At 34.9% G+C, this 16,521-nt stretch overlaps 2 protein-coding genes across 2 annotated transcripts; both read left to right on the forward strand.

The window, feature by feature from the left end:
• Positions 1–4,244: 4,244 nt before the first annotated feature.
• Positions 4,245–4,571, forward strand: LOC121253566 (blue copper protein-like). The gene has a single exon (XM_041153565.1). It carries the CDS (start codon positions 4,245–4,247, stop codon positions 4,569–4,571), a length of 327 nt encoding a protein of 108 aa, XP_041009499.1.
• A 10,648-nt stretch (positions 4,572–15,219) lies between these two features.
• LOC121251603 (umecyanin-like) lies at positions 15,220–15,953 on the forward strand. The gene is made up of 2 exons (XM_041150883.1): positions 15,220–15,436; positions 15,610–15,953. The coding sequence occupies exons 1-2, from the start codon at positions 15,235–15,237 to the stop codon at positions 15,921–15,923; spliced, it is 516 nt and encodes a 171-aa protein (XP_041006817.1). The 5' UTR covers positions 15,220–15,234; the 3' UTR covers positions 15,924–15,953.
• Positions 15,954–16,521: the final 568 nt, after the last annotated feature.

Genomic DNA, 16,521 nt, shown 5'->3' on the forward strand with positions numbered 1-16,521 from the left:
AAGAGTCATTTAGGCCAAGTAAAAATTGGTAAACTCTCTCATCTTCAACTTGTTGCTGTAAGTCTTTCAGATCGTTGGTTTTTTGTAAATGGTTGAGTTCATCCCAAATTTGCTTGATTTGATTGTAATAGTCATGAACAGACTGGTGATGTTGCTGTAGGGAGGATAATTCACGTTTGAGGTGATAAATCCTGGCATTATTGCCATGACAAAACGTGACTGAAGATCAAGGCACACTTCTCGGGGATCAGTGTGGAATTCAGGAGAGTTGGCTAAGGAGGGACTGGTGGAATTGAGGAGCCAGGTGAAAACCATATCTTTAGTTTGGTTCAATTATTTGTAATCTGTAGAAATAGGTTCGGGTGGGGGAAGGGTGCCATCAACAAAAATTAGTTTGTTTTTGGCATTGAGAGCATGGGTCATGGCTTTTTGCCATTTGAAAAAATTTTCACCGGTGAGAAGACCAGAGACAAGGATGAGACTAGGTGAATCGGAGGGGTGAAGAAGGTATGGGGAGGGGTAGGGTTGGAGGAAGAAGCCATTGGAACGGGAGAAAATGATCGGTTAGGCTGATGGCTGATACCATGTCAAGCATTGAAACTTTTGTATTTCCAACTTATGTTTTTACCGTGAAGAGTCATTAGAATAAATAAATACAAGGAATAAATCTATCTAAGGTAACTATTACAATATGGTATGAATTTACAATTACAAAAATAAAGGCTAATTCCTAAAATCGTGCAGTTACAAATGAGGAAAAAATCTTTGCTTGATTGTTGGCGAGTGAGCTGTCAATACAAAGATCGATGATTCTTTTCATTATCATTTTTTACTATGATCATGTAAAGGATTTCATGATTCACGATTCATGATCCAGCTTGGCATGAAGTTAAATTCCTTTTTTTTATCACGGAGTACTACTAAGTTAGGTAAATTTGATATCATCAACACTCTAACGATATGGATACAAAATTTGCAGAGATAGAAACCTTTCAAACTAATAACGCATGTCTCCTAATTAGATTAAACCAACCAGATAGTCCAAGGCTTTCCGGAGAAACCACTTCAACAGATAATAATATCCATTGCACAAAACTCATCTCTGTCACTTGAAACGGATATATAGTATGCATTAAGTGTTGGAATATTGGGTGTTTTAATTATTTCATTTTTCAATCTTATCAATTTTAGAAATACAATGATCAAAATACTATACATATATATTATACTAAATATGTATACATACTATACATTTCATTTATAAAATGAAATGAGAAATACTTTAGCGACAAAATGATTACATAAAAGTAAATCCACAAACTAACGTGACTTGATGTAGTAGTTATATTATAAAGTTACTTTTAATGTAAAGTAAATCTAATGCATTACGTGAAACCATGTCAGTTTGTGGGTTTATTTTTGTGTAATCTCTTTATGTCTGTAGCAGTTCTCAAATGAAATTGAGAAGATCCTGTGCATAATCATGTGCCACTAGTATATATAACAAGAGTGTCACTACATGTGTAGAATTTCCATTGCGGCATTTCTCCAAACAATTCAAGCACAAAACTCAAACACCCACAATTAACGTTCAACCTTGTTTGGGGGTAAAATGAGCGCAAGCGTAAAGCCCGTCAAAAGTTCATGGAACATGCAAGCTAGCTATGATAGGAAAGGAGGGAGAAAGAGAAGGTTTGACGATGATAAGGTTTGATCAAACATAAAGTTAGGAGACAAGACATAAAGGAAGGGAATGGGACGTGAAGTGGGATTAGAGGCAACAAAGAGAGGGACTTGCTTCATTTTGAGATCTGGAGGATTGCTGGAGAGAAGGGGTCGAACCAAAGATCTCCAATACCATTTTTCCCAAAGAGAGCTCCATGGAAGTAATTGGAGAGAGTTTACTTCCTATATATACTTGTGGATGTATGCCTTAGTGGTAAATCTCACATAAACGCTGGTCTTCTTTACTTCCTACCATTATCATTAAGCAAGCTATGAATGAACACCCTTAGCACACTACCATAAAAAACTACCACATAAAAGGCGATGATCATCCGACCATTTTGTTGAGGCAAAAAAATTGTATAAGCATATATACCTCTAGGGTTGTAATTGAACCGAGCCGAGCCAATCTTTAGTTTGTCAAGCTCAGCTCGACTTAAAATACTCGAGCCCGAGCTCGAGATTTTTATTTATTCTATGTTCAAACTTGCCTAGGTAAGCTAAACTCCCAACTCAAGCTCGAATTGTTTATTTTTTCATTTCTTGAATAAGATTTAATAATTAATAAATTAGGTAAAAATTTAAAAAATAAAAAATTTAATATTGAATTTATACAATTAACAAGTAGAACAACCACTGTATTATAAGATTTTAAAAAATTTATAAATAATTAATATCTAATTAGTTGATTTATCTATAATAACAATATATTATATGCCTACATATATTATTAATACATATACATAATATCATAGCATATATTTATTTCATACATGTTTCCACATACTAGTATAAGAAATTATTAAATATTATTGACTAATTATTGTACAAATTATAAAATATATCTATGAAGTATATTCAATATATAGACATAAGTAATTAGGTCACATATTATATATTTAATTATAAAAGTGTTATGCTTATATTATTAGCTAATACATACATATATATATATATACATACATATGTGTATGTATATATTTATCAATATATGAATGAATTTTAATCGAGTCGAGCTAATGAGTCAACTCAAGTATAAACGAGCGGGCCTTAACAAGCCTTAACCAAGTTGAGTCAAGTTATGTCGGGTACGTGTCATTTACTAATTGAGAGGATATCTGTTTTCACGGGCGAGCTTTTTATTTAACGAGTCAAATTCAATTCAAGTTTATCCGGATGAATATCGAGCGGACTAACAAATAGACTGATTCATTTACAATCCTATATTCCTCACTAGCCAATCCAAATATCTATGCGCATGGCATGGATCATGGACCAAATGCAGCACTGATTGTTAGTACATGGAAAGAAACACACACAACATGCATGTCTGAAATCAAGTCTTAACATTGGGTAATTAAGGTTGCATTTGGGTGGTAAAGTAATCTTAGATATTCTGTGAATAGTACTAGTAAAAAATAATAATAAAATATTAAATAATAATGAATAATAATAAAAAGTATATAAAAGATAATAATAAAATAATAAATAGCACTACTGCCTAAACTAATCCTAAATCATCAAGCCCAACCAGGCTAACCTAGTCCAGCCCAAACAATTGGCCACACCACTAATTATCCCCGTTCATTTCAGGCCAGCTGTGCTGCTGATTGTTCTGAGCTAGGACGGAAGCTTGCCACACGCCTACCCTTGCCGACAACAATTGGATTAGAACAAGTCAATAGCAAGGTTGCTGTTTGAATATGTATTTCGTTTATTTTTCATATTCATGAGCCACATGCAATTGCATGGATTGCTTGTTTGAATTGAACGTACATATAGATATATAAAAACTTTTGATCCATTCATTTTTCTGCAGCCATCTCAACGAGCCCTTGAACTTGAGCCACGTCCTTGTGGACTGGTCTGACATTGGCCTATTTGTTCGAGTTCAACTGCAACACGTAATGGAACCGACAATGAGACTCGTCCAAAACCAGTGCCAGAAACAGGGTTTTTTTTTTTTTTTTTTAATAATGTTTTCTGCTTCTTCTTTTGTTAACAACCATACGCAACTTCACAAGTATATATACCCATACATGGTGAGCTTTAATTTCTTCCATCCATACCCCAAAAGCATTTGCCATATTGGCACTTTGAGAAAAGACAACATTTTGAGATCAGGGAGTCTATATCAGGGTCGACCTGTTGAACACAGCAACAATGGCCAACCGCATGGGTTTGATTGGGTGCATGGTCGCTATGGTGGCTTTATTAAAGTTTGCAACTGTAACCTCTGCAGGATTTTATGAGGTTGGAGACAGCTTGGGCTGGAATGTTCCCCAAACACCTCCTATTACTCCGACTGGGCTACCACCAAGACATTCTTCCTTGGCGACCAATTCTGTAAGCATTATTAATCCTCTTTATTTTAATCTGTGACCTTAAACAGCTAGCTAGCCAGCCCATGCACGCATGCTTATATTTTTGCTTTTAAGCGTTGAAATGATTTAATTACATGCATAAAAAAGAGATGAGAGAGTGATGGAGGTTGTTTTACCCTACATCTACTAATGATGATGACACTTAACGATACAGCATTCAACTGGACTGGAACGCACAATTTGGCAGAAGTATCAAAGGCCGATTATGATAACTGCACCAAGGTATCAAGTTACTTTGGTAGCCCTCTTGTATTCACTCCTCAATCAACTGGTTCTCACTACTTCATCTGCACCGTGGATGACCACTGTGAACGGGGTCAAAAGGTGGCTCTCACCGTTTTGACCCCAGATTTCACCGTTGGATCGCCGGCCGAACCACCCGTGTCCTCCGCTTCATCTCTGACAGCAGGTGCCTTATATGCAGTGCTCTCCACCGCAGTCTCTTTCTTGACTAACATCTAAATGAAGTAGTACGTACTATTATTATCTGAAGGCTGAAATCTCATTGTTCGGTTACGGGAATTAGAAAAATAAATATTATTTCTTTATTTCTTTATTGCTTATTAATTATTTGTGTAATTGAATGATCATGTACTCTATTTATGAATAATTTACAATAAAATGGTTGTTTAATAATATTACAGCTTGTGCACTGCAAAATTCACATTTCAATCCTAGTACTGATCATCAGTTAAAAGAACATGTGCGTGCGTACGTACTCATGTTGAAGTAATGCGATATATATAAATTGGAGGGCTTGTTCAAGTTGCTCTACACCTCTTGAATATTAATATTAACCTACAATTAATAACAGGCGTGAATCCGAAAGTCTTGTTTAATTCAAGCAGCCAAACAGTACTCTATGGAAAATGATTTTGTGCCGTCTGAGTTTGTCTCCTAATTAATTTGACCGCTCATGTATTTTTATTTTTAATTTTTTTACTTAATAGTTAAAGAAATGATTATCAATATATTGATATTTTTTTTAAATGTTTGACAGAAAAAAATAAAAATAAATTAAAGTGCAATTTATACTAAAGATCTAGCACGCTCAACCGCCAAACCTAGGCGGCATATATAGTAGCAGCACCCAGTCTATATCATGTGCACTTTTGACTCAAATTAAGATATGATATGCGAGTTCACAAGAGATTATTATAACAAAAATAGTATTAATGTTGAGTTTTTAATGATAAAATTAATTATTTACGGTGAAAATATATTGATTTTGAACGAAAATAATTATTTTGACAGAAAATAACAGATAACAAATAAGATATAGTGAATTTACTTGCAATCCTACCAGAGCTTCTAAAGAGCAGACTTGTATAATTAATTATTATTTTAATCTGTTTAATTAAGATTTTTTTTTTTGGAACAAAATTAAGATGTTAATCGGGCGAAACGTGGGCGCGAATAGGCCTGGAGCAAGACCCTAGCCGGTCGATTCTCAAGCCTAAAGTTACCCTTTACAAACTTAAATGTCTACGTCGTAATTTCGGGGGGTATATTGAATTTTAAAATATTATTTATTCCATAGATCAATGTTAGTTTATAATTTTTTTTAATAATTATTCTTGTATGTTTGAACTTTTGTGTGGTGCCTGATTTTGTCTTTATATATGCGGTTTGGTTAATTTTTCAACCCAGATATTAGGGGTGGGCAGCGGGCTGGGACCCGACCCCCGCTATCCCGCCCCGCATGGACGGGTGGGTTATAGTAAGTCTTGTATTACTTAAGTATGACTATTGTATTGTCTTGATCTCATATATATAAATATTGGCCTATGAGAGCAAAACAATCTAAAATACAACTCTAATGAGTTTATATTTCATTTTAATATATAATTTTTAACTTTTAATTTAAATTATATTATAATTTGAGTCTAAAAATAAGTTTTAGACCCAATGGATCATTGGGTTGAGCAGGGGGCGGGGCGGGGCGGGGTTGGAAACCCTCCCCCCTCATGGTGCGAGGCGGGGTGCGGGGATGGGTCCACCCCACCCCACACCATGCAGGTAGCACCCCTACCAGATAGATAATTTGTTACAAATTTTTTTTGGTTTTTTTGTGGATTTTCAATTTGGAAGCTTGGACCATGGAGCAAAACTTTGGGAAAAAATTGACATGTTTTTAGCTCCAGATTGGATCTGCTGGTCGATTAGAGATTACTTTAGTCTTGTATTCTTGTATACTTGTCACAATATTTTTATCATGTGAAATAAAATTTCTTTGCAACTAGATAGTTGTAGATACATTACCTAACTATGTAAATTTATAATTATCTATACCTCGGTAGTAGTCTTTTTCTTCTTGGGTAAGATGAGTGTCATTTCCTTCTTAGAAGGGTGAGGCAGTGAAGTACGGTTTTGATAAATTTTCTGGTGAAACCGAGATACTGCAACAAACAGTTATGGCAGAAGAACTAACAAAGCTATGGGAAGGATTCAAGTTAAAAGAAATTGAGAAAGAATAGGTGAATTTTTCAGTGGATGACACCAAACGTGCAAGTGCCTGAGCTCACAGATGCCTGCTTCTTCTAATTTTGATGGACAAGAGTTTAAACAATGATGCTTTTAAAGCAACTTTGACCAAAATTTGGAATCCTGAGTGTTCAATCTGGTTTAATGAGGTGGATCATCGATTCTTGGTGGAATTTCAAAGAGATGTAGATATTGAAAGTGTTAAATGGAAGACCATGGACCTTTGATAAACATCTAATTTGTATACAACTTTATGATAAAAGTACTCCCCTTAATGAGATGGATTTTAATCAAGAACCTTTTTGGATTCAACTACATGTCTTGCCTTTAGCAGCCATGACAGTGGATGGAGGTGAGAAAATTGGTTCCACATTAGGGCAAGTGATAACTGTTGATGTGGATGGGGATGGAATTGGGTGGGGAAAATATCTCAGGATAAGAGGCAATATGGATATTACAAAGGCTATACTTTGTGGCAAATTAATTAGAGTAAAAGGCAAACAAAGCTGGGTAGAGTTTAAACATGAAAGGTTGTTTTTATTCTGTTTTCAGTGTGGGGTTATCAAACATATTGGTCGAGTACGTGTTCTGGAAAAAACAAAGTTTAGTATGGCAGAAACATCTCAAAACCAATATGGTAAATGGTTAAGGACCACAACTTTTAACTTAATGGGTAGTGGAGACAAAAGAATAGAGGGAAGGGGATTCAAAAGTCAGAGCAACGATTCAGGCAATGGAAAGGGTCAAAGCAATGGGGCTCTAATCAATCTTAAAGGAAACCAGGTAATACAGGATGAGAATCTTGATGAAGCTGCACATGATCAACATTCTGGAAGTTACAACAAGACTGGAATAGTAAATGATGAAGGAAAACAAAAATTCTATGTTGAGCAACAAAGGCAAGATGAGATTATAGAAGATCCAACAAGAAGGGGGGTATAAGGTATCAAAGATGCTGGAAGGGTTTTAGGAAAAATTCAGCAATCCAGATTTGAGATCAAAAGAAAGTCTGCAAGGTACAATCACTTCAGAGATTAATTTAGATTTGTCTAAAAGTAATCCTGTGAAGAATGAGCAGGTGGTTTCTAAACCTCAGAGTTGGAAGAGAAGAGAAGAGCAAGAGCACTTAACCTTTCAACAACAGAAGAGATGGAAATTGATAACACTTGCAGAGTTATTACAAGAGGTAGAAAAAGGGATAAAGCAACAAATGACAATGAGGATCTACAAATGATTAACAAAAGACAGAAAGAGGAGCTCAATCTTGGAAGGAGCCAAACTTAGGAGAAAATGGTTAGCAGCCCCACCAAATACAATGAAATGCATAACATGGAACTGTTAAGAGCTTGGGAATCCTCGAACAAATTGAGAGCTTCATTTTTTTAGTGAAGCAAAAGAGCCCAAATATCCTCTTTCTTATTGAAACTAAGAGCTCCAGGGAGAGGATTGAAAAAATTAGGAATAACATTGGATTTGATAGAAGTTTTACTGTTAATGCAAACGGGAGTAGCGGAGGGTTGGCAAAGATGTGAAATTTAGCTATTGACATAGAGGTTCACACTTACACTAGATACTATATTTCTGTTAAGGTTAATGACTCAAAACTTGGGAAGGTGTGGACTGTCACAGGGTTTTATAGCCATTCAGTAACTACAAAAAGAGAGGGAAGCTTATAGCTACTTAGGTCTTTACAACCTATAGACCATAGTCCATGGTTGTGTATGGGAGACTTCAAAAAAATTCTTTATCAACATGAAAAATAGGGAGGATCTCAAAGACCTTTTACTCAAATGCAAGGATTCAGGCAAGCTTTACAAGATTGTGATTTAAGTGACATGGGTTATAATGGACTCAAACATACCTAGTCTAACAACAGAGAATGATCAGTATTCACCAAGGAGAGGTTAGATAGAATATGTGCTAACACTACTTGTCTCACTATCTTTCCATCAATAGAGGTTACAACAATAGCAACAAGCTCTTCAAATCACTATCCTCTCTTAACAGTCATGAACACTCAGACACAACTTGCAAGAAGGAAAGAAAGACAATTTAGATATGAATACAGTTGGGGCATCAATACTTACTACAAAGATTTAATTTCAACAACTTGGCATGTGCAAAACAGAAATGAAAACTCGTTAGAAGTTTGAAAAACAAGATGAACAATTGCAAGATACAGTTAATAAAATGAAGTAAGAACAAAGAAAAGGACGCCTATGAGACAATCAAGATGCAACAAGGAAAGATTTTATAAATTCAAGGAAGAAACAAAGGTTCTGACATTCAAGAAATCAAATAGATTCAAAGGCAAATTAATTGGAGATTGGAACAAGAAGAAGTGAAGTGGAAACAAAGGTACAAACAAAGATGGCTTAAAGAGGGAGATAGAAACACAAGTTACTTTCACAAGTGTGCTTCTCAAACACGCAAGATCAACACAATTAACAGACTCTATGATGGGAGGGGTAGCTTCAAACTTCTTCATAAGTCATTAATAAGATTTTCTAGGACTTCTTCACAAATATGTTATCTACTTCAAATCCAGAGGGTCAATAGCAATGTGTATAGACAATGCCAAGGCTGGTCACAGAAGAGATGAACCAAATGCTTTTGAGAGATTTTGATTTTTCAGAAGTTCAAGATGTAGTTCGTAATTTGAATCCTATGAGTTCCCCAAGTCCAGATGGGTTTTCAGCTGGTTTTTCTCAACAACATTGGGATATAATAGGTAAGGAACTATGTGAGGTAGTTACTAAAGCTATCGACACAAACAATTGGGACAACTCTATTAATGAGACATTCATGGTTTAAATCCCAAAAGTCAAAAATCACACTGCTGTAACAGAATTCAGACCAATAAGTTTGTGTAATGTGATGTATAATGTTATGGCCAAAATAATAGCAAACAGATTGAAGAACATTTTGCCAAGCATAACTTCAACAACTCAAACTGCATTTATACCAAAAAAAATGATAGCAGACAGTGTGATAGTTGCATATGAAGCTATGCATTCAATGAAGTCCAAAATGAAGGGTTCCAAAGGGTATATGGCTCTTAAGATGGACATGAGTAAAGGTTACCACAGATTGGAGTGGTCTTTTATTGAAACTGTAATGAAGAAGATAGGATTCAACAGAAGATGGATTGATCTTATTTAAAGATGTGTTTTAACAGTTTCTTACTCACTATTAATCAATGGAATGCCACAACCCAGATTTAGACCATCTCTTGGAGTTAGACAGGGTGATCCACTATCACCCTATCTTTATTATATGTTCAGAGGCATTCACTCAGATGCTCAATGAGGTAAAGATCACTAGGCAGATCACAGGGCTTCCAATAGCTAGAGGAAAACTACATATCAATCATCTATTTTTTGCAGATGATTGTTTGTTATTTTGCCAAGCAATAGATTTGGAATGGAGGAAAATGATGGAGCTTGTTAGTCAATATGAGGAAACATCAAGCCAGAGAATGAACAAAGACAAGTCCTCTCTTTGTTTCAGTAGAAATACCAGAATCTCAACAAAAAACAACATAACTCGTATGGCAGGGATTAGAGTCACAAACTCACAGGAGAAATACCTAGGCCTTCCAGCTTTGGTAGGCAGATTAAGAAGCAAAGAGTTCAAGGCTATACTAGACAAAGTCAGTGTCAAAATGAGCAACCGGAAGCTTTCACAAATAAGGAGAAAAATTATACTCAAATTTGTCATTCAAGCTATTCCCACTTACTCAATGGAAATTTTTAAACTTCCTAAAACCTTATTGAGACAACTAAACAGCATGATGAAAGGGTATTGGTGGGGTCAAGTAAACCAAGAAAAGAGAATGAGCTGGATGAGTTGGTCTCAAATGGGGAAATCAAAAGACATAGGATAACTAGGATTTAGAGACTTTGAAAACTTTAACCTAAGGTTGGAGTTTTCAAGGTTGGAGAATCCTCTTATATCCTAATTCTTTATCATCAAGAGTGTTAAAGCTCAAATACTTTTCCAAATCTAATTTTCTTAATGCAAAAATGGGAAGCAACCCCTCCTACCTATGCAGAAGTATACTTTCAGCAAGAGAGCTTCTACAACAAAGACTTCAATGGAGAATTGGCAATAAGAAGTCAGTAGGAATATAGTCTGATCCATAGCTACCATAACCAACATCTTACAAACCTCAAAGTGACAATAAATCATTAGGGGAAGAAGCTAAAGAGGAAGCATTAATACTGCCAGGTAAAAAGGAATGAAACCTCCCTTTAATTCAGGAAGTGTTTTGCAACAGGGAAACTGATTTAATTAAGCAACTACCAATTAGTCAAAGCAATCAACAAGCCAAGTTGATATGGAGGAACAGTGTTAATGGTTGCTTTACAGTGAGGAGTGCATATCATTTACAAGAGGAATTACAAGACAGGAAAAAAGGCCAGAACTCCTACAACAGTAATCAGAAGGAACAATAGTGGACCAGACTATAGAAGATTCACATATCTCCTGCAGCCAAGAACTTTCTTTGGAGAGCTTGTCGAAATATACTGCCCACCAAGACTAATCTGTACAAAAGGAATATATTGGATGATCCAAATTACCCAATGTGTCTTATGGTGCCTGAAACCATTGAGCATATATTGTGGGAGTGTGTCTCAGCTAATGATGTATTCAGCCAACTCTCCAGAAAAATTCAGAAATGCAAGTGGTCATACAAGAGCTTTAGGGAGTTAATGGAAGACATGTTCAACAAGTTAGACAAGCAAGAAATGATAGAGTTGTCCTTAACTCTCTGGAACCTCTGGTGGAGAAGAAATTAGTTAGTGTTCAGGAATATATTGATAGACCCTCAAACTGTATACACAGAGTAAAACAATTGCAGTTGGAATTATGTACAATCAAACAAAGACATGAGCATCAAGTCTCTGCAGAAATTAGAAGGGTTGTTACATAGGAATGTCCACCTTAAGATTTTTGTAAAGTCAACTGGGGTGTGGTAGTTGATAAAAAAAAGTATTGTAAAATAGGAATAAGAGTGGCAGTAACAGATGAAGAAGGTAATTTTTTGGCTACCTTGAAGAAAAAACAAGACTCAATGCCTGATCCTCTTCTAGCAGAGGCCATAGCAGCATGCATAACTGTAAAGTTTTGACTAGAATTGGGTATGAGGAAAGTCATACTCAAAAGAGACTCCAAAACAATAGTCAATGAACTCAATCAACAGAAGCAAAATGGAAGCTCTACTTTGGGATGATCATAATTGATACTCAAACAACAATGGCAAAGTTGGAAGCATGTATAGTCTATCATATAAATAGGGAGGGCAACTCTACTGCCCATTGTCTAGCAAAAGTAGCTATATATGTATCAGATTACATTGTAGACATGGAGGAAACTCCAATGTTTTATGAGATCAAGTAGAACAACATGACATCAATGAAGGATGATGTTTATAAAAAACAAAAACAAAAAACTACGTAAATTTTGTATCTGTGTGTAATTGATTTTATTTCTCGTATTTTTTCTCTTATTGTCCCAACATATTAGACTTAGCACTTAATTTCCAGCTAATTCTGCCTTAATAACCAAACTTGATAATCAACATAAGTCTACTATATACAGTCTCCCTCGTGGAGTCATTAGTGTGCACTCTACTGATGTGACGATATGCCATGTCAGCTGTTGTTTTATATATAAAAAGAAAAAAGAAAAAAATTAAGTTTCTACTGATCATATCAACTGATCTCTGGCGTACATGTGCTTGATCGGTACTGATCTTCTTGTGCTTTGATAGACTACAATTATTTCATTTTGTCTTAATTACACTAAGGTCGATTTGCATGAATGTACCACGTAACATATATGAGCTCAGAGTGTCCAAATTATGAAAAAATGTCGACCATCCAGCCTCCCGCATATCAAAAGCCACATTAGTGGCACAAATTAAAGAGGAAAATTAGATCATGATATTTTTGTCCTAATTGAATATGAAAATTATATAAAGAGTAATGTTAGATATAATCATAGATTGTATAAGTATTGCATATTTTTTAAAAAATAAGTGGGGTCCACTATTAAAATATTAATTTTTTTTATATGAGTCACATATTTACTCAATTTTTTCAAAAAGAATGCGCAACGCTTGCACATTTTATATAAATTAAACATTTCAATTATTATGTTATATATATAATCACCCGTCCCATCTTCAATTATATGTTGTTCACAATTAATGGAGGAAATCACCACCGCAAGAAAAATGAACCGAGTTATTTTCTTATAAGATATCAATGATTAATTTTCTAATCCAACATATAAATCAAATAGACCTTAAACAACAAATGTAGATTATTACCAAATAAATTGACCCTAAATCTAGAATGCATAGGACCTAAATAAATCGACCCTAAATCCAGAATGCATAATAAACAAAACAAACTTACAGGTTAATGGCTAAAGTCCAATGGGTTTTGGTCGATTCGTTCCAAAGCACTTGATGGAGAGGAGAAAGAGCATAGGGCGCAAGGGAGAGAATATAGAAAGGGAAAAAGGGGAGAGGAGAGAAAGAAGAGAATCAGGAGGGGAGAGGAAAAGAAGAACCGGGAGGGGAGAGGAAGAGCATAGAATCGAAAGGGGAGAGGAGAATCGGGGAAGGGAGAGAAGAGGGAAATGAATAAAGTTGATTCAATAAGGTGTGATCCATTGTAAGATAAATACATCTCATACATGTTGAAATCCTATTGGCAGATGTAAAAATGAGTATTTTGGTTTTCTCTTTGTTTTTATATATGCGGCTTGGTTAATTATTCAAACCAGATATAAAATTTGTTACATTTTTTTTTTTTTTTTTGTGGATTTTCAATATGGCAGCTTGGACCATGCAGCAAAAATCTAGGAAAATTTTTTGACCCCTTTTTAGCTATAGATTGGATCCGCTGGATTAGAGATTACTTTAATCTTGTATTCTTGTAAACCTGTCACAATATTTTTATCGTCTGAAATAAAATTTATCTGCAACTACATAGATGTAGACACATTACCTATCTACGTAAATTGTATCTATGTGTAGTTGATTTTATTTCTTGTATTTTTTTTCTTTTATTGTCCCAACATATTAAACTTAACACTTTCCAGCTAATTATGACCTAATAATCGAGCCCGATAATCAGAACAATTCTGCTATATACATTCTCACTCATGGAGTCATTATGCACTTTGCTGATGTGGCGACATGACATGTCAGTCGTTGTTTTATATATATAAAAAAAAAATAAGAAAAAATAAAATTTCTACTGATCATGTCAACTGATCTCTGGCGTACGTGTCCTTTATTAGTACTGATCTTTGTGCTTTGATTGACTATATATATTTCATTTTGTCTTAATTACACTAATTTCGATTTGCAAGAACGTACCACGTAACATATATGAGCCACTCAAATTATGGAAAATGTCAACCATCTGACCTCCTGCACATCAAAATTAGCCACATTAGTGGCACAAATTAAAGAAAAAAATTAAGTACATCATGATATTTCTATCCTAATTGAATATGAAAATTATATAAAGAATAATATTAGATATTGTCATAGATTATATAAACATTGCGTATCTCTTTAAAAATAAGTAGGATATATTATTAAAATATTAATTTTTTTATATAAAACACATATTTATTTTATTTTTAAAAAAAATATGCAATATTTACTTATTTTATATATGTAAATATCATTTATCTTATATAAATGAAACACTCTAATTATTATGTTATATATAAAATCACCCGTCCCATCTTCAATTATATATTATAGACAATTAATGGAGGGTATCACCGCCACAAGAAAAACGAACCGAGTTATTTTCTCATTGTGAACCCATCTTTACGAATTTCTACCATATATATGAGACATGACGTTGCATTCGACTGACAATTCAAAGCGAGGTACCAGAGTCGCACGCCACGTTCTGGATATAGGGTTTAGTTGGAGATTAATGGCTCTCTTGTAGACGAGTGGCTACAACTTGAAGGCTACTACTCCATCAGCAACCTTGTCATTTTTCATCCTCGGCCGCCGGCCTAATCCTCTCCTATAAAGAAATAGTCTTTTTCAGGTATCCGTACGCATCTAGCCTCTTCCACATCAATCTATTTGTCCAAACACATCTCATTGGTTTTTGAAAAAAATTAAGATAATACGAGATGAATTAAAATTAAAATTAAAATTAAAAATTAAATTAAAATATTATTAGAATATATTTTTTAATATTATTTTTATTTTAAAATTTAAAAAAATTAAATTATTTTTTTATATGAAAAATTATGAAAATTATTATGATAAGATAAAATTAGATAAGAGATTTTTAAAATTTTAAATTTTATCTTTGAAAGCAAACGAAACTTAAGATAAGTTTTCGATTGTTTATATAAATCGATGAGATGAGTTGAAAATTAAATAAAATATTATTAGAATGTTATTTTTATTTTAAAATTTAAAAAAATTAAATTATTTATGATATTGTATGAAAATTTGAAAATATTATAATAATTAAAGTAGATGAAATTATTTGTTTTCACAGACGAGGCCACCTGGGCAAGCTAAGCAGGGACACCTGTGGAACACAGCAAGTTTTAATTAGAAGCTATAAATATAGCTGGCCAGATGGATTATAGCATGGGACGTCGACATTTGTTCATCATGGACTGCTTGGTCTTGATCATGGTGGCTCTGAATATCATAGAGGCTGCAACTGCCGCAACAACATTCGAGGTTGGAGGCAGCCTAGGATGGACCGTACCTCCGAACACCTCATATTACGCCACCTGGGCTAGCTCCAAGACATTCGCCGTCGGCGACACCTTGGGTACTAATACCTTCTACTACTACTTCTACTACAGTCACTCATTATAACTACTTTACATCACGAACATGAGATGATAATAAATTTGCATAAGTTGCATGAACTACTTAGATTTTATTTAGTTTATGGGTACCGCGTAACGTACGTAGCTAATTAATTTAGTTTGTGATGAGCAGAATTCAAATGGAATTCGACGCACAATGTGTTGGAAGTGATGACAAAGGCTGAATACGACGGCTGCACAAAGACGAATGGGCCAATTTGGGAAACCAGTCCTGTAGTTACCACCGTTACCGCTGGCACGCGCTACTTCATCTGCAGTATCGGTTCTCACTGTGCAAGCGGCCAGAAGCTAGCTGTGACATCCGTGGCATCAGCCAACGCACCCCCAACACCACCTGGATCCTCAGCCTCCAGCTTCCCCACTGCTTCTGTCGTCTTACCCGCAATTCTCGCCACCATGGCTATCTCTTTGATCTTCGTTATCTAAGATCGATGCCCTTTTTCTTTAGTCTGTCTCTTTGCTTTTAAGTACGTGTTATGTTAGATGATCGTATATATAATGTCCAGTATGAATTACCATCAGTTCACTACTTGCCTGAGTAAATTTTTTTTATTAGATATTGGGTTTGATGAATTCTACCCACAATCTGTATGAATTACCTCTCTCTCACTCTGCCTCTCGCACAAGCTGCATTCCTCTGAAGCCTGAATGGTAAACTTTTTCTCCTCACACTGACTCTTCTCTCCTCTCCTAATTCGCATCTCTGTCTCTATCTCTCTGTAGAATCTAAAGAATTTTGAGAAAACTGTCTCACGATGGAACGGAGAAAGTATCTTGTATTTATAGGAGAGTATTACATGTTTACTTACAGAAAAGGAAGGAACTATACAAGAATAAAAGAAACGAAACTGTACATGCCAAGAATAAAAAGATTACAAGCTAAAAATAAGGATGCAGCAGAACTTCAGGAAATTAGATGGGTGTCATGTGCTAGCGTATGTGATGGACCCTTGTTCTGTAATTGATTTCTTTATTAGTGATGACTACTTCGAGAGAGTCAGGCTTCATAAAGATGATCAAGAAG

The sequence above is a fragment of the Juglans microcarpa x Juglans regia genome, chromosome 2S, assembly GCF_004785595.1.
Source record: "Juglans microcarpa x Juglans regia isolate MS1-56 chromosome 2S, Jm3101_v1.0, whole genome shotgun sequence".
Taxonomy (NCBI): domain Eukaryota; kingdom Viridiplantae; phylum Streptophyta; class Magnoliopsida; order Fagales; family Juglandaceae; genus Juglans; species Juglans microcarpa x Juglans regia.

What these genes read in the sequence shown, in the direction of transcription:
- LOC121253566 (XM_041153565.1), top strand. Translation starts at nt 4,245, where the DNA reads ATGACACTTAACGATACAGCATTCAACTGGACTGGAACGCACAATTTG.
- LOC121251603 (XM_041150883.1), top strand. Translation starts at nt 15,235, where the DNA reads ATGGATTATAGCATGGGACGTCGACATTTGTTCATCATGGACTGCTTG. An exon ending in CGCCGTCGGCGACACCTTGG is followed by an intron (nt 15,437 to 15,609) that starts GTACTAATACCT and finishes TGTGATGAGCAG; the next exon opens with AATTCAAATGGAATTCGACG.